The sequence below is a fragment of the Rhipicephalus sanguineus genome, chromosome 2 (assembly GCF_013339695.2).
Source record: "Rhipicephalus sanguineus isolate Rsan-2018 chromosome 2, BIME_Rsan_1.4, whole genome shotgun sequence".
NCBI lineage: Eukaryota > Metazoa > Arthropoda > Arachnida > Ixodida > Ixodidae > Rhipicephalus > Rhipicephalus sanguineus.
This window is the reverse complement of record NC_051177.1, coordinates 112001833-112024136: the sequence shown is the minus strand read 5'-3', so window position 1 is coordinate 112024136 and position 22304 is coordinate 112001833. Positions and strand designations below refer to the sequence as shown.

The window sequence follows — 22304 nt, the reverse complement described above, 5'->3', positions numbered from 1 at the left end:
GTCAAAGTCGCAGAAGTTCGCTAAGAAATGCTTCGCATTTAAAATCGCGAAGCTGCTCGAACAATGAGGGGCGGTTTGCGCTGAGCGTTGCTGACAGTCTTTGTGGGCGAAAACCGAATACAGCAAAAGTGATAATAAGAAACGCACGTGGCAATATTGGATCTAATTGCGCCGTAGCGTTAATCAGTCTGCGACTAATTATCGCTTCTTCTGTTGTTAAGACATTCTGATGCCGTTCGCGACACGCAGTGACGCTCCGCTAGAGCGGAAGTGCTGCTCTTTAATTTACGTATGCGAAAGATAGTTATAGCCGGACGCTACGTGCGCCGAGGCCCTATGACGTCACCAGATAAAACCTTGTCTTCAAGACGATCGTCCTTGTCAATATCGGCTTTTCGGCAAGCACGACCGGAAGGGAAAGCTAATGTTAGCTGTTACTTCCGGAAAAGCGGTCCTGCGCGTTTAACACTACGTGTATGTTTCTTTGGCTTCTTTCTCACTGACGTCACGTGCTAAATACCCCTAGCGAGTTTAAACCTATATGGGGGAATCACACTGGGCGCTCCTTGAGTGTGTCGTAGCCGGGCACATGTAATAGTTGTCTGCAGCAATAACACCTAGATTACGCAGCGCCAATGTCTCATGCCTTATCACAAAGAATGTCAGATGCTGGGCCGGCATGCACTTCGAGCGGATTGGCAGTGGCTAAGGGGGCGGGTCATTTGTGAGCAAGGTGAGAGTTCGTGTTCAATGAACGATTACTTGTGTTGTACCGATATAATACTGTATTTTTGGACGCGCTTGACAAACAAGGACACAGTCAGGCACACATAAACCGCAAACGAAAGCGTCTAGCAAGTGCACTCCTGAAGTATACCGATATGAATCTGATGCATCGAACTGCAAGACATACCTTTCCGTTTGAGCGTTCAGTGTGGCGAACACTCTTGCGCTTGTCGACTGCGTTTAGCCGCTATGACCTTTAAGGGGTAATTTCCGCGTCACTTCTCATATTGCTCATGACTGCACTCCCCAAGTACATATATTTGCCGCAGTGGATGCTTCTGTATTTTTCTGTTCCATCTTTCCCACCTTCGCCAGTCAAAAAAAACAAAAAAAAGAATTCCGTTACTCTTTCAACAGAATTTTGTTTTTAAAGAGTCTCGGGTTCCCAAAAAAAGAGAACAAGCTTTGAGCGCCTGCGCACTCACAGAACGTCCATGTTCGTGTCTACTGACTACTCTCGTTTGTATATACGCTTATCTACTGGGGGGGGGGGGGGGGTTCATAACCGATTTGTCAACCTAGAGTTCAATGATTTGCAATTAATGGTTTCTACAAAGGCTTTCTTTTTTCTTTTTTTTATCTGGAGAGATTCGAAGGAATAAAAATAAAGGATAAACGAGGCGACGCGGGAGTGTTCTTCGGGGTTACTTTTTTTATTTTCTTGTTTCGCGACATTATTAGCGAGATTCCGTTCAAATCATGCAGCCTAAGAAAAAAAGAAAGAAAAGAAGAGTATGTGTGACTAATTTCGGTGAGTCCTGACACGCCACGTATATAACTCTCTTTAAGGATAAGCGTTAACTCTCTTTTGAGCCCCACGACTCTGCGAAGAGAGTATAGTGATCTCCAAAGAGAGTTCCCGCGTCTCCTTAAAGCGAGTCGTATACGTGACAACTCGGTATTCACAAGAAAAGAGTCAAATGACTCTTTTCTTTCTTAGAATGTAACACCGACACGCGAGCGCTGCCAGCGCAGCCTATTAGTGAAGTCTCATTTCACTAATTGACGAGCCTCGCGCGAGTTCCCCGCTCTTCAGTTCAAGGACAAGAGTGATGCAATGAGCCGGGGGCAGATTTCAAGACGCGCTGGGATTCCGTTTCTCCGGCCATTCGAATAAGAAGGGCCTATACGCAGGCCTCGCTTCTGTCAAAGTGGTCCTTGCAAGGATGGTACAGCTGTGCGCGTGCTCCGCTGCAGGCACGTCGCGACAACCGCAACGCGCTCGGTTTTATGTATTATACATGGTCGTATATTTTCACTCCACGAGTGTTGCAAGCGGTTGCAGTGCAGTGCGCGCGCGGGTGTCGTAACCGAATCCGCCCGCATTATTGCGATGCACGCCGCTGGAGCATTGGCCCGGACATCGCTCGAACGTTGTGACCCGACGTTCAGTACACGTCAGTTGCGACATATCGCGACGAACGCGCGGTTGGAGGACGTTCCGTTTTTAGACGTATACGGCTGCTTTATACGGCTGTCCCAGCCATCGAACACCCAGATTTTGAGTATCATAAGAGGAACCGTGTTACACGAGGAGAGTCCAGTACATATTGTTCCCATGCTCATGGAGTAGCTGCCAGTAATCTTTTTGTTAGTGAGATTTATTTAATTATAATAAGTTTTGTAGCTCGAGAAGTACTCACCTAATTATGAAATGATCAATGAGGCAGATGTATCCGTGTTTAAGCGACATCTGACCGCGTTATTTTCAGCTACGTACTAATAGCGCGCTACGCTATTAGTGTATACATATTAGTACCACATAGCTACACACACACACACACACACACACACACACACACACACACACACACACACACACACACACACACACACACACACACACACACACACACACACATAAATATATATATATATATATATATATATATATATATATATATATATATATATATATATATATATATCATGATAGAGAGAGAGAGAAAGAGAGGCAGACACAGCTGAAGGTTGTATGCCCGTTAACTACAGACATGATAATAATTATAAATGGTGAAATTTGACGTGCCGAAACCACGACATGATTATGAGATACGACGTAATGGGGCAGTCCGGCTTAATTTTGACCACCTGGGGTCCTTTAACATGAACCTAAATCTGGGCACACGGATGTTATTTGCATTTCGCGCCCATCAAAACGCGGCCGTCGCGGCCAGGAATCGAACCCACGGCCTCGAGCTTATTAGCGCTACACCTACGCATTAAGCTACAGCGGCGGTTGATTTCGCACACATCGACGGGGGAAAAACCTGTCGTGTAAATAAGGATAGCAACCTTATATATGGTATTAGTCACCAAAAACTCGGCCGCTTTCGAGTGATCGCGTAAAAATTTTTGCCCTTCCTGTAAATGCGTGCTCCCTAGAGATTAGTGGTGCGATGGTTTGAGTACTCCGAATGCTGTCTCTATGCGCGTCAGCATTAAGATGTAACGCGAAGAGCCCTCGCGAAAATGGTATGGGCAGGCTTTTAAGTTGCGTACAATTTATAAAGACAAACAGAACTCTTAATGTAAGAGAGTAGTTTTTCCCGGTAAATCATTCCCCCCCTACATCCTACAATGAAATGTAATGGGAGAGGAGAGATCAATACTTTATAAGAAGTAGGACGAGGACAGAAGAAAGCTGAAAAAAAAAAAAAGATTATGTTAAATGCTTAGAAGAAACCACTTACATTACCTCCCAACTGTTCGCGCTTTTTATCTCCTATACTCCTCGTATCACGAAAACACGAGGGGGCAAAACAGAAAGTAACGCGCATATGTATTAACGTTTCGTCATTCTCACTTTGCGGCATGGGCGTCACGGCAGTATGGAGGCCGAACGTCAATATCCCTGAGTGCTCTGCGCCTTAAAATATAAGAGGCGATGGTTTGCGATCGCAATACCGGGAATGGAAATGGAACCGAAACTGGATATTTACCGGCGAAGAAACGAAAACCGTAGTCATCGCGCTATTCTGGCCATTTCTTTTCCCTTTCTTAGCTCCAAAGATCACACGTCTCCTTCGAATAGAGGATTTCGGCGGTGTTTTAGCAGGGAGCGTGATCCGTGGAGTGTTATTCGAGACGTACCCAACGAGAGTCGCGCTGTACACGGTAAGAAGATTGTCCGTAGATACCCCCAATTTCCTTCTTTTTGATTCTCCTTCATGGATCATCTGTATTGGGATCCGCGACACAAGTGGATCGTGTAATACATCCATAATTCTAAAAGTCTTATTTATTTTTTTTTTCCTATAAGAATTGTTACGGCTTACCTTAGTACGACTTCGGCGTCATAAATGTGTCACTCTGAGGTCCCGCTTGATTACGCGCCGTTTCATAGATACATAGCGTACGTGTTTATTATGCACATCCTCCTCATCTGTATATCATCATCACTACCATCATACGTTTGTCTATTGATATCGTCGTCGTCACCGTATGTTATCATCATCATCGAGTGCGCTGCGCTTGCTCGGTCCCGAGTCCTCGGGCCGAGTGAACGCAGTCACAAATGAGACGTGAAAGAAACGCGACGCTGGCTATCTGCTCGCATTCGCGACCAAAATAGTTTGGAGGCGGCCCTAACTCTTGACTAAGGTGTCTCGCAGTGGCACTAGCACCTCGGCGTATACATGTGCCCTTGGGTCAACTTCGTGCTTCGTCGCACTGCCTAAATGGATCTCGGAGGCCACGTAGCACGAAGCGCGTGGTTGAGATCTGCTCCGCCAGGCGCCGCAACGATCCCACCTGCTCTAGGGAGCCTTCGTGTGAACGCTTCCGTGCCTGTGGAGCATGGAGTCGCGCACATGAAGGCTCTCTAACCTGCTCACAAGAAAACCATCTGGACTCATTCAATTAATTTTCATTAATTATCCTGACAGTTTATTGGCTCTTAAGTAAACTCTACAACAGGAACGCCTGTCATTGAGACCGATGGTCGCAACCGCAGGAGATGGTCCTCTGCTGGCCGCGTGTCTTCTCGCGATGTCTTCTCGCATTCTCGGTGGAGCAGCGTTGGTGACATGTCTGTTTCAGACAAGGATGCTACGTTGCGTGTATCAAACAGTCAGTATTTAGAGCAGTGCAACGAAACGATGATGATGGCACTGACATGCGTGAAAGATTGTCTTTTAGGGCGAAGCTCTTTTTTTTGTGTGTGCGTGTGTGTGTGTGTGTGAAGCTCACCACAAGGTCACGCAAGGTCAATTAGGGCTTCCTGTGTCCTCTGCACATGAAGCAAAAAAAAAAAAAAAAAACATGCGCAAATGAGTAAGAAGCCCCGCCCACTTCAGGCACGAGCCGCGCAGCTGATGCACACCTGAAGAAGGAAGCGCGCGCTGATTGGCGCACCTGTTCGCCCAATAGGAAGGGCGCATCTCTAGAGAACAATCAACCGCCTTCTACTTCATTCAAGAAGAAGGAGACCAAGAAGCAATAGAAAGTAATAAAATAAAATAATGCATCTCACCATGATAATTTTCGCGCATACAAGCCTTGTTCTTAAATGTTTCAGTTCTTCATCTATGGGCGCATTCCTCAAGTTTTCAAGGCATCTATAGTCAGTAAATGATCTGTAACTTTCTAAAGAATTAAAATATGCGCTAGAAATGTCCAAACTATAATTGACACGCAATAATATCAGTTTATTCACGTGTACTCAGGCGAGGTGATTCCTGAATAATAAAATAATACCTGACAATAGCAGTAAGTTACACTTGATGGTCGGCGTATTGTATTTTAAGCTACCATTGTGAGGAATTATTTAGATTGTCTGATATTTCAACGGAACCGCGTCATCAGAAATATGTTGCGCAGTTTCGGGAAGCGATTAATATTAGGTTTCTAAAAATGTAACGAGAACCGGCTCCGTTTACTACAGCGGTAATGATGCGTTATCTAGCCTACGTTGAATGAAACCGACTCGTCTGGAAGGGATGTTTACAGCTCTAAGCGAACACATACGTGTACGCGTTAACAAAAAACTTTCAGTTCGTAGTCTGCTGTTGTCTCTGCCTTTTGCGTCGTCGTTATTTTCGTCTGCACTGTAAACCTAAGACTGTGGGAAACGTTTTGTCCCTTCCCTGTTTCAGTCGTGCTTTTTTGTCTTTTTTGCTGCCGGCGTCATTGACCTGTATATTGACGTTATTGACGAATGTGGAAGGCGACCACGAACAGTATATAGGAATAGGACTGAGCGTGCACTCATTTATATTCGGTTTTTCTCATTTTCTACGCGCGTTATTGTTGGAGGAAAGCCGTGACGGTATGTTTACGAACCTCCGGTCTTTTGACCATCGACGCAAACACCCGCAGGCTTTACGCGAGCAAAACAAGAACGCCCCGATATCGATACAAACATATTCGACGAATTTTGTCCTGTTTACTCCCATGATCCATTTCGCCCTGCTCCCCACTCAGTCTCCTCCGTTTACTGGCCTTCGTGGCCTTGGGAAATAAGGCTCGCGACTATAGAGCAGCGAATGGTGGTCGTTCCCTGTATATAGCCTCTACGTGTGTCTGGCGTTGGTGGCGTATAGCGACGAGAAATGAAGGCAGGAGGAGACATATTGCGGCCGTCGCCATTGGGCCACGCGCAGCAGCCAACGAAGAGCATTGATGACTCGCGGTCCCGGTCGAAGTCGTCAAGGAATTGGATTCGGAACTCTCATCGTCGTCAGCCCAGCGACGATGCGACGCCTACGCGAAAGTCCTCACACCGTATAGATAGATGGTATACGGATCGAAGGAGAAAGTATCGAAGGTATCAGAGAGATGGCGTCTGTTTACGAACGGGGGATGGGCGTGGAAGCAACGATGCGTTGGCCACGTATTAAAAAAAAAGAAAAAAAAAGCTGGGAAGCGGTGAGGCGCCGCGAGGACGTGACGCGCACTGCGCACCATCAATATCGTCTTATCGTATGCGCGCATATACGAAGCAGACAGCCCTCCGGGCTGCGTTTCTTGCGCGCTAATGAGCCTGCGCGAGCAATTAGCTCAATTGCGATGGATTCTGCGCGGCGAACTGGTCCGAGAGGGGGGGGGGGGGGGGGGGTGTTGGTTGATTACCGCGGGGACAGCTTTTTCGAAAAAGTTTTGAGCCGAAGGCCATCCCTCGGAGTAGAACTCGAATGTCGAATGAGAAATGGAAGACGCGGCGGTGCGTTCGTCAACTCTTCTCGTCTCGCCTGCACCCTAAAGTGCGCAGCGCGTATCCGATATGGAAGTTCACTTTTATTAAGTGCAGCTCGTTTAAACATTCGCGCTCTCATAGGTGCGTGCAGGGTCCCCCATTAGGGGGTGAGGGGGGGGGGCGAAGTCTCACTGCTGCGTCCCCTCTCCCCCACTACCCCGGTGGTCGAGTTCAATATCAAACAAGCTTCACAGTTCGCAGTGGATGCAAAAAAAAAAGCAAATGATGCGATGACGTCCGTCCCACAGCGGCCTGCCTTTGGTCCCCGACTTTCCGGGGGTGAAAATGAGAAGTAAACAGATCTTGGAATGCAACAACAGGGGCTCTCGGCCGTCAATATCGTCAACAACCTGCATGGCCATAACATTGCGCTTTAAACAATGACGGTACACGTACGACTGAGTAAAGCTTTGGGGCAGACTTGGCGCCCGCTCAGATGACTAGGGTGGGAGGGGTGCTACCCCCCGCCCCCTAGTGCCCATGCCTATGTGCGCTGTGGCTGTTAATAGGACATGTTTACTAGCGAAAAAATGTTGTTGTAGAGCGTTGTTGTTGTCGTCGTTGTTCGATATATTGCATCACGCATTTTCTAGGCTACTTAGGAATAACTGAAAGTGAAATATGGAAAAGACACGTAATACGCAAATTAGTGAGAAAAATAAATAAAGAAAATAAAATCGACAGCAAATGCACGAGCCTATTGAGAATAACTCGCTACGCATGCCATTCAGATACAGGAATCGAAGCTCTTCGTCCGAAAGAGTGACAGACGGTTTAATGACGCATGCGTGTGGTTCCCGCGCCACTATCTCTGCATCGATAATAAATCGGGGGCGGTCATCACTAGAGACAGGATTTTAGGCAAATGCCTATTCCGTTCCTTGCGCTCCTATCGCGCCACTTTCATATATGAGCATGAATTAGAGGCTAAGTGCTTTTATAGTGTTTTTATAGCGCCTATAAATGCCTATTTTTGGCGTTTGCGCCTAAATGCTTAAAAATGCCTATAAATGCCAATTTTCGAAATTGGCGCTCATATGAGCACTATTTAGCGTCAAGTTTCGCTCCTGGGTGCAGCTTGAGACCGTTATTCATGCTACCGCGCAACACTGACTGTTCGGAACTATGGAGTTGGTAGTCCTCTAGTTCAACCAACTCCCACAAACAGCCGCTAGCAGCAGTGAAGTGGGACACGCCGGCGACCAGGGGAGAGTCGTCAGTAGAAATGAGAGTGAAGAGGGGAAAAAAAAAAAAAAGAGAAATGGAATGTGCACGCGGCTTTTGTTTTGTTTGTAATTTACTTCAGCCAAAGGAGCACGTAGAGAGCGACGTCCCCACATAGAAAATATGAACGTCTTCTTAGCTCAGCCCGAGCCGTTGGGCGCCAAATGTGACGTGCCGTTGTGGCCGTCGGAATCTATGGGTTCCGAGGGGAAGTAAGGTGTTCACTGCAGTAGCGTAGGCACAAATGCTATTCCGAGGGGTTGGGGGGTTCAACCATACGTGCGTGCCTTTGTATGTGTGCGTGCATATATACACATGCAAAACTGAAATGCTTCGGGGGGGGGGGGGGGCTTGAACCCCTGAAGACCCCCACCCCCCTGGCTACGCCAGTGGTTCACTGGCAGGGGCTATATGCGATTCGACTCGGCCATTAGGAGAAATGCCTCTCTCTGGTCTTTTAGCGATCTGGATATCTGATCCTGCTCTGCACTTCTCAGTCATGCCGAAAAGACACCCAGAAGTGCGTTTATTCGACAGTGGACACTTGATTCACCTTGCATAACACGGGAGAGACCGTGTTCTGGGAACCGTGCGAAACAAAGCATAATTGCACGGCTATGGTTGGCGCCTTATTGCCCTTTTAAGCAACAACATTTTTGTTTTTTTGTCGTAGACAGAGGTCGCGCACGTCTTCGTTTGTAATTATTTGCATTTATGTCGTAATTTATTGTGCCTATATTTACGATTTTGGAAGCCTAAAACGTTGTTTTGCCTGCTTATTTATGGCGCCTAAAAGGAGCTTTTTTAATGCCTAAAAATCCAGCCTCTAGTAATCACTCTGCCTTTAAATGACAGCAGTGTTTTCAAGCTGAACCTTGCAATTAACCGCACACGCCACAGTTGGAGTCATAGAATCTACGGCAATAGTTGAACTACGTATCAGCGACAACCACGAAAAACCATATAGGTAGGCCTCTTCGTATAGGCTTCCCAATCACGTTATCATTGAGCGAAGCTCACTTTATTATTCTTAATATGTGTATAACTTCGTACAATGCCTATACGGCCCATAGGCTAATAGAATGTCACCTGTAAATGCGTCTAAGCAATGCGAGGTCGATGTGAATTCAAAAGAACCGACATTACGGCGAGTTGGATGTGGTTAAACCTGTTGAGTGGTTCAGTGCGAAACGAACGAGGACAGAGGCAAAGAAGGGTGTTTGTGTCCCTTCTTTGCCTCTGTCCTTGTTCGTTTCGCGCTGAAGCCACTCAATATGTCAATTCAAAAGATTACTTGCTATGGCTTCTGCCACGAGCGACCGATTGGCACACGGGATGATGAAAGAGAGCGAGCGAAGCGTGCGGAACGCAGGCAGTGCACTCTAGCGCGGGAGCTCGCGGTGCTGTAACTTCCGGTCAGGGTACGTACATATTTCCGATCCTTTTTGCACTCATGCAAGTGTGGCCTCCTTAGACTTTCGCCCGTTCAGTCTTTCCAAGGCGCAGTAGGCGGAACTTTGCTCGTTGGCGCAGTTTTGACGGAACCGGCGGATGTGCCACGTCATCCGCTTTGCTGAACGGACTGCTCGAACACAGGCTCCTCGACGCTGACGCCCGAACCCCACTGCGCTCTAATTTTGCATCAGAGAGTGTCGTAATGGTCGGCGATTTTTTTTTGTTTTGTTACTATAGATGGGCCTTACTTGTAAGTTGGGCGCGCAGGCATCTACCTCGAAGTAGCACCGCGATGAGAACAGCTGGCATTACCAACTTGTGTCGTCGCTGTCTCAACCATGCGACTATTTATTCCTAATTCCCTTCCCCTCCTATAGGGTAGTAAAGTGGACAATATATATATATATATATATATATATATATATATATATATATATATATATATATATATATATATATATATATATATATATATATATATATATATATATATATATAGATAGATAGATGAGTGAGAAGAAGGACTCACGTACGAAATGTAGTTTTATTAACGTTTCGGCTGGTGGGCCAGCCTTCGTCAGAATGAATGTACTGCCTGTGACAGACACTATTTATAAGTGTGAATATATATATATATATATATATATATATATATATATATATATATATATATATATATATATATATATATATAATATATATATATATATATTGTAAAGGACGAGATAGAGACAACGCCCGTGCCTGGGCCAAGCTGTTCTATTCTCCTCTCGTCTTTCTCTTCCTCTCCCCCCCCCCCCCCCCCCGAACTCTCGCGGAAGCCGCCGAGCCCCAGTGCCGCTCTTGCTCTTCACACTCGGCCACGCTGCGGACCTGGCAAACAAAAAAGAAACAACAGTTCAGTCCAAACGGCGGCAATCTTTTCTTGAAACGCGACACGTGCACTGCGAAGTTATTTCTCTTCCGCCGGTCGACTGCAAAGTTTGGATCCGCGGTTCTAACGCGCGCCACGTGTTCTCTCCCAGGCGTTCGGTGATTGTGAAGGGCCCCTCGAACTTCGCGAGTAGCTTCTTGCCCACACAGCTGGCGCCCCTTTGAACCCACACCTCGTCTCCGATGTTGTACGTCGGGGCAGGTCGCCGGCGGCGGTAATAATTGCACTTTTGTTTCTCTTGGTCTTGTGTGGCTCTTTTCCTCGCCGCAGCTCTGATCTTCTGGCAGGCGTCCGTACGGCTGTCATGGCGTGTGATGCTAACAGGAGCGTCTAGCTTGAGGACAGCTTTCAGTTGTGGCAGCTTCCTATATACGATTTCGTACGGCGTCGAGCCAGTCGATGTCTGCACCCCCGCCTTAGAGAGGTACTTTTGTAGTTGCCGGCTACGGAATGTTGTTGCGCGATCAGATATCAACTTCTTTGGCAAGCCATGCCTCCATTCAAACCTTCGTTTCAGGAAACCGACTAGATGGTCAGCGGCAAGGGATGGTACGGCTGCCACTTCCACGTATTTGGAAAGATAATCCACAGCCGCAAGAATACAGCGGTTTCCAGCAGATGTGATGGGGAGCGGCCCTATGTAGTCGATGCCTACCGTGTGAAATATCTGATCGGGTACCTCAACAGGTGTCAACAGTCCTGGCTGGCACCCTGGCAGTCGCTTAAACTGTTGACACGCTTCGCAACTGGCGACGTAAGAGCGCACATTGCTTTGCATTTTCGGCCACCAGAAGCGTTCTTGTAGCTTGCGGAGCGTGGCTCGTTGCCCGATGTGCCCTCCTTCGGGGTCGTCATGAATGGCCCGTAGTATTTCGGTACGCAAACATTTCGGAACGGCCAGAAGGTAGCGTTGTTCCGAGAGGTCTTTGTGCCACTGACGACGGCAGAGCACACCATTGCGTATTACAAACATCGGGTTTGTTTTTGTACCCGTTACAGACGCAATGATTGGGGCCAATTCCTTGTCCTCTTGTTGGGCTTTGGGCATGTTTGCTTGAGCGAAGTAGATGTGATTCTGCCTACTTCCGTCCACACGGGTGAGAGGGTTGCGTGACAAGGCATCGGCGATATTGTTCAAGACCCCAGCGCGATGACGCACGTCAAAATCGTACTCTTGGAGCGTAATAATCCACCGGGCAAATTTGTGCTTGAGCTGCTGCTTGGAAAACATCCATGTTAAAGCAGCATTATCTGTTACCACGGTGAACCTGCGTCCAAACAGATAGTGCCGAAATTTGTCGTCCACGCTCCACACCACCGCCAGACATTCCAGCTCATTGGAGTGATAGTGGCGCTCGGTATCGGATAGCTTCCGGCTGGCATAAGCGACGATGTGCTCGACGCCGTCTAAATCGCGTTGAACGAGCACTGCCCCTAGACCGACTTGGCTAGCATCGGTGTGGACTTCAGTGGTCCAGTCATCATTAAAGTGACTCAGTACTGGACAGACAGTGAGCTTCTGCTTTATCGTACGAAAAGCGGTGTCTTGCGCATCGCCCCATTAAAATTGGACGCCCTTCTTGAGGAGATCGCTCAGGGGAGCTGCAATCCGAAGCGAAGTGGGGTATAAACCTCCGCAAGTACGACGCCATGCCCATAAATGATTGAACCTGCTTCAAGCTGGTTGGTGTGGGATAGTCCGACACTGCCGCGATGCGCTCCGGGAGTGGCTGTATACCGTCAGGAGAAATATTATGTCCAAGGTAGGCTATCTTAGACAGACCGAACTGACACTTGTCGCGGTTCAAGCGGAACCCCGCCTCGTAGAGCCTGTGGAGCACCTGTGGAGTCCTGTCGGCTGCGCCATTGTAAAGGACGAGATAGAGACAACACCCGTTCCTGGGCCAAGCTGTTCTATTCCCCCTCGTCTTTCTCTTCCTCCCCCCCCGAACTCTCGCGGAAGCCGCCGAGCGCCAGTGCCGCTCTCACTCTTCACTATATATATATATATATATATATATATATATATATATATATATATATATATATATATATATATATATATAGAGAGAGAGAGAGAGAGAGAGAGAGAGAGAGAGAAAGAGAGAGAGAGAGAGAAAGAGCGAGAGAGAACAGAGATTGAAAGTGGGTGCGATGCAAGTCATTGCCGCGTGGTAGACGCTTGGGAGTTCTATGCGCTCCATTGTGGGACAGCTGTTTGAAACTTCATTATTATCCACATCTTGTGGATGCAAGGGAACGTTCATTGAACCAATTAATAGACGCAAGCACTAGAGGCGCTTATGCACTGAACGCTAATGAATTCATTCAGTATAGCTTATACAAGCGCTAGACGCAATCTTAGGCAGACTGCAATAATAATACACTCTGAACTACCAAGGCCCAGCAAGAATAAGCGTGTTAACAAAAGCATCATGCCTCTCAAGGAAGCGAAAATGTTTGGATAAATGGTTGACGAACTAGAGTACTATATCTCCTCTACTATGGGAGAACAGTGAGCCGTCCCGAGCATAAATGTGTGTGACTTCCAAAAAAAAAAAGTCCAAAAGAGTGTGTTTAGAAATATTTGTTGTATCGCAGACGGTTAACATCAATAACAATTTAACATGACGTTTTCTTGCTAGAAATACGTTCACGAGAAGGACAAAACATAATTCGGTAACATGGACATAAACAAACACATGAAATGACGCGGAGGTAACACGTACAATTGATGTTCAGCACGTTTGCACACACATACAAATATAGTCACAGAAAGCTCGGTACATATATGCACATTACGTGGTAATAACGTGGCATTCGGCATTTCGGAACTGACACGCATTCGAAGAGCACTGGGTCTTATCAAGCCGCGGTGAGAGCTGAAGCCAGGGAAGGCGGCTCGAGAGGTCGCGTGCCGCCGGCTCCTTGCCCGAACATACGTTTATACCAGCAGCGACGTATGACCTTTCCCTCGCTCGAAGGTTTTTAAGCGAACGCTCTGGCTCTCTCCCAAAGGACAGCGCCATCACGCAGGACCGAAGGCTAAAAGGGCAACCCGTTCGAAACGTTCCCCTCGGCCTTGTTACTTGTTTCATTTTTTCTGCCTCCTTGAGTTGCGTATTTTGTTTCTGTAATGGCTCTCTAGCTGCGTTGTTTACGCGGGCAGTGCAAACGACGGCGGTGTACGGAGGGCCCTGCAAGAAGAACAAAAACAAAAACCGCACCCTCAGGTCCTTGCGGCCGTGTTTGATTTTCGTGTTGCTCGTACGGTTTGTCAGGACGACGAGACGAAAGCCCCCTACTGTTCTTGGAACGTGACCAATAATCGGCGCTCTGTGACGCAATTATGACGTCATATGGTGAGATCATCACGTGATGATGATGTTTTGCGTCCCTCGTGTTAGCGCCGACGTCGAATAGTGCCGCTCCTATTTTCAAAAGGTGGTAGCGTTTTATGCGTGAACTACGGTTCTTCAAACACGCGGGCTGCCCTTAACTAAGCATGTCGCCAGGAAGATGACACAGAGGAGGAGGAGAATGGAACCTTTATTGTAAGAATCCGGAGGCCTCGGTGGCGCGTGTCCCACGCCTAGGCGTCAGCCAGCAGCCCTCGGGCCCTGGCGGCGTCCTCGGCCCGTTGGATTGCCCAGAGCTGTTCCTCTGGATCAGTGCTGAGCATCAAGGTCTCCCACTGCTCATCATTAGGAATTAACTGCGAACGAATAACCTTGCGCGGAATGCGTCCCCTTTGTCGCGATGGAATTAAGTTGTTCACGCTACATCTCACTACCCATGTACACTGAATTATTTCAGCTTATCACTCCAAATGGATTCCCCGAATTATGCTTTAGAGATTTGTTGGTGCTAGCAGCAGGCTACGTGTTTTAGATGCGAAGCATCTTTTGCTCAGGGCTGTGTCCGGTGGCGGTGGTGGCGTCCGCACTCCACTGCGCATGCGCCTACTCTATCTCCCACTCTCCTCCGCCGCGCTGTAGCCGCGGCGCAGCCTCTCCTCCCATGCGATGCAGCCGCGCCGCAGCCAAATACAGCCTGTAACCCACTCTCTCCTCTCCATCCCCCATTTCATGTGTATATAAGCGCGTGCGCTCGGTCTGCTTCCGTCATTCTCGCTTCGCTCCCGTTCAGATGAGTTGTAACGTCAACGTCGGCGCCACTCGTTCAGTTGACGCTAACGGAAAGCAGCGCACAAACACAACGTAATGATAAGACAAACACTAAATACAAACCACACACTAACGGAAACGCCGAGTGAACGTAACGGAAACTTGGTGCGCGCCCCCAATGCTCCTTCGCATCCCCTCATGGTTCCCTTGAGTGGGAGATGGTGTAATATTCTTTCTGGCGCTTTTTTTTGGAAAAGAGGGAGAGAGAGACAGAGAGAACCCTGGAAATTAAAGAAAAGAGATAAAAAAACGAAAGGAAAACACGTTATAGTGTGCCCATCCATACACCAGCGACTGCAGCGGCCACCTCAGAGATAAGCACTGTCTTCTGCATATCTATAGTATACGCGCTGTGCACATTTCCGCGAGTTTAAAGGTACCCTGGTACTCTCGCCAAACCGCGCTCAAAGACGGGGGAGTGGTTTCCTACTCACCTTCGCTACCCTTCCTACACGCCATATCTCCCCCTCGCCACTTATTTCTTAAACGGACGTGTACCATTTCAGCACTAAGCGTTGGCCCTAGATTTCGCGCTTGTCGGCTACACGCTGTTATCTCCGCTTGCGCAGTCGGAAACACAGAAAACGAAGTGAAATCGGTTGATCGCGCACGATAGTCATGCGAGGCAAGGAAGAACGGATGGGCGGCTGTATGGCAAAGCAGTGCAGGAGACAATTCACACCTGATATTTCGCGTGTATGGACCAATCGAGAGGATGTACTATATAGACGTCACGGGAATCACTGTTCTGCGTCACGAAGTGCGCCAGAGCGATGAGAAACGCCAGGAGAGAATATTGCGCTCACTTTTTGTATTTCCAGAGACTGGTGAGGGGCACTAAGGAAGCCGCCACCGTGGTCTAGTGGTTATGGTGCTCCAGTGCTGACCACGAAGGTCACGGGATCGAATCCCGGCCGCTGCATTTCGATTGCGGCGGAATACTAGAGTTTCGCGCACTTAGATTTAGGTGTGCGTTAAAGAGCCCTATAGGTGGTGGTGAGAATTTCCGGAATCGTGATTTTGGGACGTAAAACCCCCAAAATTAATGTTGTTATGGAAACTGAGGATTATCATTTGATAGAAACCGGCGTGCTGGTGAACCGGCGACGTGGAAGGCTGCGTAGAAAATTGCTAGGAGTCTAGAAGGTGTGTCATGACTCTAAACCGCGGCTGCATGGTGTCCTGAAGGCAAACTATGTAGGACCGCTTGCGTCGGCGCTTCACCGAGTCAGCTGCCGGGGAAAGACATAAGGTACCATGCCGATTTCCGCTCCACCGCAAGGCCAGAAAGTATACCTCACGGTATACTTTCTGGGTGTACTATAGAGTCAGGACTGCTCGTGAAGTTGGCGAAACTGTAGGGACACACTTCACTCCAAGGAAAAAAAAAAGGAGCACCTGTTCCTACTCCTGACTTGTCGAATAAATAGCTCTCTTGAAAGTCGCACTTCCCGCAGCATTCCGAAGAGAGTATAAATATCTGCGAGTTAACGTGTATCTTTAAAGAGAGTCGTATGCGCGACAAGTCAGTAATCACCAAAAATAGTGGTTATAAAAACGAGTAAATTCACTCTTTTTTTTCCTCTTGGATCGTGGAGGCTGCCACCCACGAGCCAAGAGTGCGAAAACCATACTTCGATCCTTTAGAGTTGCCTAAACTCCAACCGTCTGGCTTCAAACAGCCTTTCGGACATTGGAGACGGGTAATGTTTGACAACCTATCGTATCATAGATGCAGCAATTGGTGCAGCGATTAGGCATGCGGGCAGTTTCAATTCTATGTCCGTGGTAGCCGGATTGCAATGCGTTCAGGACAAATAACGGAGTTTATTTGGTCATCATTCCAGGGAAGTGCGCGCAGCGCGGTCCCAAGAGGTCGGCCCTTTTTTCGTGCAGCGCCGCGGGCTTCTCTCTCTCAGTCGCAAGCCGCTGCCGGGTAGAGAGTGAGGAGGACCGGAAAGGAGCGTCGCTGCTGAGGCTAGCTGTGAGAAAGTCAGAGGGGAACGAAAGGGTGACGACCGAGGAATTGGAGCTGGTGCGTCCGCGGTGTGGCGTAGACGTAGCAGTTGGGTTCGCAACGTAAATTACACTACGATCGCCTCGAAATTCAGGCCAACAAAGGCACACCAAGAGTGAAAAATGTAGTAGTTAGCTTAAAGGGGCCCTGCAACACTTTTTGAGCAGGGTCAAAAAGCGCTGTCAATCGGTAGTCGACGCTCCCGAGAACACGCGAGCCAAATATTATAGCGAAGCGAGCGGCCTGGAATTAACAATAAATTCTCAAAATCAGCTGAAAGTCGCTCCCTCTTCTCTCGACAAATGATGTATTAGTCCGCAATATATGACGCGATTGTCGGCAGTTCCACCATTGGCTGATGTTATAGTCACGATAACACCCTCATTATTACCTTCGTTGTTAATTTTGAGTTCAATTAGTAGATAATATGTATGTTTATATTGTGTTATGCCGTTAAAACACCGAACAAACATTAATATTAGCACTTCCGGTCTCACCGACAGCTCGTCTGCTCGTAGTTGCGTGGTTGCGTTTTCTTCACCATGTGCAGTGCCGAAATCGTGAATATTTCTGTGCTTTTGACCATCGCCGGTTGCCGTTGATAGTGGCAGCCGTTCGAGTTCTGCCTCGTCAGCTGGAAACTGCATCGTCGGCACGTTCTCACGACCGACCGAGGCAGCGGTGCAGCATTTCTCCGATAACAATGCTGGCGCCGGCTAGCTTAGGATACCTGTGTTCGCTGTATGGCGAGAGTCCCGTTCGCTGTCTGTTCAGTATGTCATCGAGCCGTACCTCGGCGTATCCTCCCCGTAGTCTCAGGTTCCCGAGAAACCGCGACACAGCAACCAAGCAGACTCGCATTTTCACGGTAGCTGCAGACAGCCGGGGGATGGGTCCGCGCCGGCCCGATGCCCCACGATCCTTTCTTCTAGTCTTTAGTTCCTTGTTGTCAGATCGCACTCGCTGTGCGCCCGCATTCGAAGAGCAAACAGCATCGAAGTACCGCCACTGGGAGAAGGGTGCACGCAGCTTTGCCGTGTTCAATACGATTCAAGCGCGAGCAGTGCGACGAGGCGGTGTATCGGAGTGTGGGTCGAAACTCATCTCAGCTGTCATTCGTTCCAAACGCGCACGCAAGTTTGCGTCCATGGTTGGCAGAGCGATGAAAACACTACGGCAGTTCGAGGTGCACACCCAACATTACCAAACCGACTGGCAGTTTTCAAGCACGCGCGATACGGTGCGATGAGCTCCGCCGCTCGACGACGACCGCGCGAGCCGACCGGAAGTGGCGCCACAGACCACGTGGTTGCGCCGAGACGCCAGAGAGAAAAAAATGAAGAAAACAACTCTTCGGCGCCTCCTCGCACCTCCGCCCTCCCTCCCTTCATGCCCCGCGCAGCTTTCCGCGCGCTCGCGGCGTTGAGTTGAGGGAGAAAGCTGCGGAACGTGATCTCTATAATTTGGTAACACCACTTATACCTGACGGATTCGAAAAATATTTGCGGCATATGACTCGTGAAGAGCCATACGTCAATAATGAGACTATTCCAATATAACTAAGAAAGGTGTTGCAGGGCCCCTTTAAGATGTTTCTTACTAACCGTCGTTCCAAAGGCAGAGGAACAATGTCAGTTCCTTAGTTTCCTCTACTAGAAAACCCTGTGGGGTTTTCGATATAGCGATGGTCACAGAGTTTATTGCAAACACTGTTATAGAGAGAACTAACGCTACGGTCACATCGCTACACCGTGGAAATCGTGAGAATACACGAATGTCTACAAACATCGTGTCGGTAATTTGAAGCGTTCCAGAAAGCGTTCCACATAATACATTATGTATTTTTATGTACATTTCCTCGCACTCACGGCGTTAAAATGCAGCAATGCAATTAGCTCGTCGTCGAATAAGTTGCTCTGCATAATGCAGGATCTATAACGCTGAAGGAGCACGTTTAGACTTTCCAGAGAGAGGTGGAGAAGAAGGAAAACGCAAGAAGGGATAAGGTGGAGATGTCAACCAGACGAGCGTCCGGTGTGCTTCCCTAAGCCGATGTTACGAATGCGGGAAATAGAAAGAAGAAGAGGGAGATTCTGCGCTGTATACACATGCACAGCAGAGCTATAATCATTTGCTGAGGACTGCGTCCCTCAAAAATCTTCAGTATAGCACGAATGACCTTCCGTTCCATCGGTGGTTGTGGCCAGGGTTCAATAATTTTCGTTTAAAAAAGAATCTTCTTTAAGACTCCACACTTGTAGAAACATAGCAGAGATGGCTCTGCTTGGTTGTCTAGTGGGCGAGAAAAAATTCGAAAGCACAGAGCACACACAGTCGTCTGGGGTAACCGCAGTCGCCTTAAAGGGCTTGGGCTTTTCAGGTAGACTTCGAGGTTTTTGTCCCAAGCATTTCTTTTCTGCGTTTTTGTCTTATTGCACGCTGCTAGTATCGATGAGCTCCAACTCGACCGTCTTGTCACTGTTATGCAGACTACCAGCACAGTTCCTCCTGCACGCAGTCCTGAGGCCTAAGCCGAAATCAGACACAAAGAAACGCGTGTGCCCCATTTCGTCTGGTGGTCTTCGACAGCGCTGTTTATGAAAATCTTCTCGCACGGCTCAACTCTGAAAGAGTATCTGCAAGTAAAGCGTTCATATAGAGAAATAAATGCGCAGGTTCAAGGCTGGAACCATCAGCGGAGCTAATGTTCGACATAGCTAAGCTTTGCCAGTATTGCCAAGTTTTTTCTGAGAGGCTAACTTTTTGCTAGTAGTACTAAGCATGCCTAGACTTGGCTAGACGTGTCACGTGACTAATTGTTACACGGTTTTTAGTGGGATCATGTCACGTGGTTTATGGTGGGAACATGCCACATGACTAGCTATTACGCGATGTTGCGCGATTTTTAGTCGCGTGACAAAATGTTACAGGATTTTTAGTGGCGTGACTAGATATTGCGTGATGTTACGTCATTTTCAGTCACGCGACTAGGTACATGATCTTACATGATTCTAGTCACGTGGCTAGTTACGTCATGTCGCGTGATTTTAGTCACGTGAGTGTTACGTGGTTTGTATACAATCACGTGACTGCACGTTACGTGATTTCAGCCACGTGACTATATGTAACTTGATTTTTGTCACATGACTAGTTATTACGTCATGCTTCGCACTAGTGGTTCCAAGCCTGAAGGGAGTGCAGAGCCGGGCGGCCTTCTTTGTTTCTCTTTATTTTTCTATTTTTTCATCTCTTTCTTTCTTTTTCTTTCATCTCTGTTTATTCTATGCCTCTATTGTCTCTATTTCAATTTTTTTCTTTCTCTCTTTATGTATTTCTTTGTCTTTCTCACTCTTTCCGTCTTTCTGCTCATTGCCCTTATTTCTTTCTCCCTCTCTATTTATCGCTTCCTTTTTTTCTATATCTTCCTCTCTCTTTATATCTCTCTCCACCTCTCTTTCTGTCCTTTTTCCTTTTCTTTCTCTCTTCCTCATTCTCTCCGTGCTATGCTTTACTCTCTCACCTCCTCCTTACTCTCTTCCCCACCCTCACATCACATTAAACAGCTGCGCTCTTAAATCTATAGGTTCCCATATCGAATCTGTTTTCGCCGATGATTTGACCGCGTGTGTGTGATGGAACGAAAGTGTTGTAGTGAGAGCCCAAGACCGCTCGCCAAGGAACACAATCGAGCCACGATTGCACTCGCACAAACAATTATATTTACACATAAGATATGCAGCCCTTAATGAAATATTAGCTGCATTAAACGTCTCTAAGAATGAGAATGTCCCTCGCCGTGTTTCGCTCGGCTTGTCGTCCGTTGGGACCGTTGGGACGCCGACGCCGATATCTCTGAGACGACGCGTTGTCTGGCTCATTGAAGTCGTCAACGTGTGTCGGCCCACGCCATAGCACGGCTTTCTGTTGCAGCAGCAGCAGCAGCAGCAGTACGGACCAGCCTGGTTGCTCAGCAATAGAGTAGCTTCAGCTACTACGCTCGTTCCGGCAGCACACTGGAGTCGGGTCAGCGACCTGTAACGGCGACAAGAACAACGGCCCACGGCCTATACTTCTTCCTCCGAGCTCACTGCACACTGAGACTGGATCAGCTGCTATGAACGGCCGCCGGAACAGCGGCACGTCGTCTGGTCCCTGGGCCAATCACCCAGCAGGAGTACAGGAACCGTACAGCGCCAAGAGGACGCCACCTAGCTCCCCAGACCGGACGTCCAGCCGAGAGCCGCCTACCCTCGAACGCTTGCTTGCTTTTAGTGCCTTGAACCTCGGAGGCACCTCACCTGGTCTTGCACTGGCTCAGCGACCGGCCCCCCTTTAACCAAGCGTTGCTGTCACATGATGACATTGCCATGTGACATCCCGTGTTGTGACGTCCAGTGACGTCACTATAACGTCACAAATTTTGACGATCGGTGACGTCATGAAGCCGCCATATGGTGACGTCATCACATGGTGATGATTTTCTGCATCACTCGTGTTGACGCCGCTGACGCGGGACGCCGGTCAATTTTCGCGTTTTATGAGGCATATAAGCCTTTGGCCTTAAAGGGGTCATGAAGCACCCCTTGGGCTTGTTGAAAAAACACATCCTGCGGAAAGGTGACACGGCTATGAACTGCTCTGCCAAATATTGCAGTCGTGCGCGCCGCGTAAAGGCCACAAGCGGAGCGCGAAGTTGCCGTTTCCTCAGGCGCCCTCTTTTCAAACAGAGCCCGGTTCTTACTCTCGTCGGTGGGCGGGGCGTCTGCACGTTGACGTCGCAAGAGACATAGCATGCTTATTGGCCGACATCCGACGTAAATCGAGAGCGGCATTCGGATCAGATGCGCTCCTTGCCGCGGAGTGCCGCCACTTGCCGGCGCCGCACTCCTCAGTACACGGTAGCCGCACTGGCGCAAGCGAATCACAGCGGGAGAGCGATCGCGTTTCATGACGCGCGCTGACGTAACGTCTTTCCCCCGTGCCATCCCTCCCTGTCTAGCTTTCAGTGCGCTCGTCGGCACGAAAAAAGAGAGAAAGCGCTGGCAGCGTGCGCCAAACCCCCGTAACTCCGCCGATTCTTGACGGATTCGAGAAATTTTTGCGGCAATCGATTCGGGAGGCAGTAAGCTCCGATACTGAGGTCATTATATCATTACTTGGAAAAGTGATTCATGACCCTTTTAAGAGCATAAGCCGCCAGGCGCTTCCCGCGACCATTACGTGCGCTCTTTGTCGTCTTCTCCGGCGATCGCTCAGTTTCTGTTTCGCTCTTCTACTCTATCACAGCGTGATTGCGCCTAAAATGCACACTCGTGACAGGATGTGTGTAGTGTGCTTCGTGCGTAGGAGAGAGAGAGAGAGAGAGAGAAGCAACTTTATTGAAGTGAAAATATTTTCACAGAGGGATGGCGGTCAGGCCGTGCCTCGCCGCCACCTCCTAGGCTCGTTGTATGGCCCGGAGCTGTACTTCGAGGCTCGTACTGCGAAGTACACGTTCCCACGCCT

The 22304-nt window shown here is 48.5% G+C and overlaps 1 protein-coding gene across 1 annotated transcript in view; it reads left to right on the top strand.

Annotated features, from left to right (window-relative positions):
• The window catches only part of LOC119381804 (vesicular glutamate transporter 1-like), a 79098-nt gene extending 58261 nt beyond the window's left edge, over nucleotides 1-20837 (top strand). The window contains exons 11-12 of the mRNA XM_049412902.1: nucleotides 16679-16817; nucleotides 20730-20837. Coding sequence (XP_049268859.1) covers nucleotides 16679-16817; nucleotides 20730-20837 — 247 coding nt within the window. The remainder of the gene's footprint in view (nucleotides 1-16678; nucleotides 16818-20729) is intronic.
• The last annotated feature ends 1467 nt before the right edge of the window (nucleotides 20838-22304 follow it).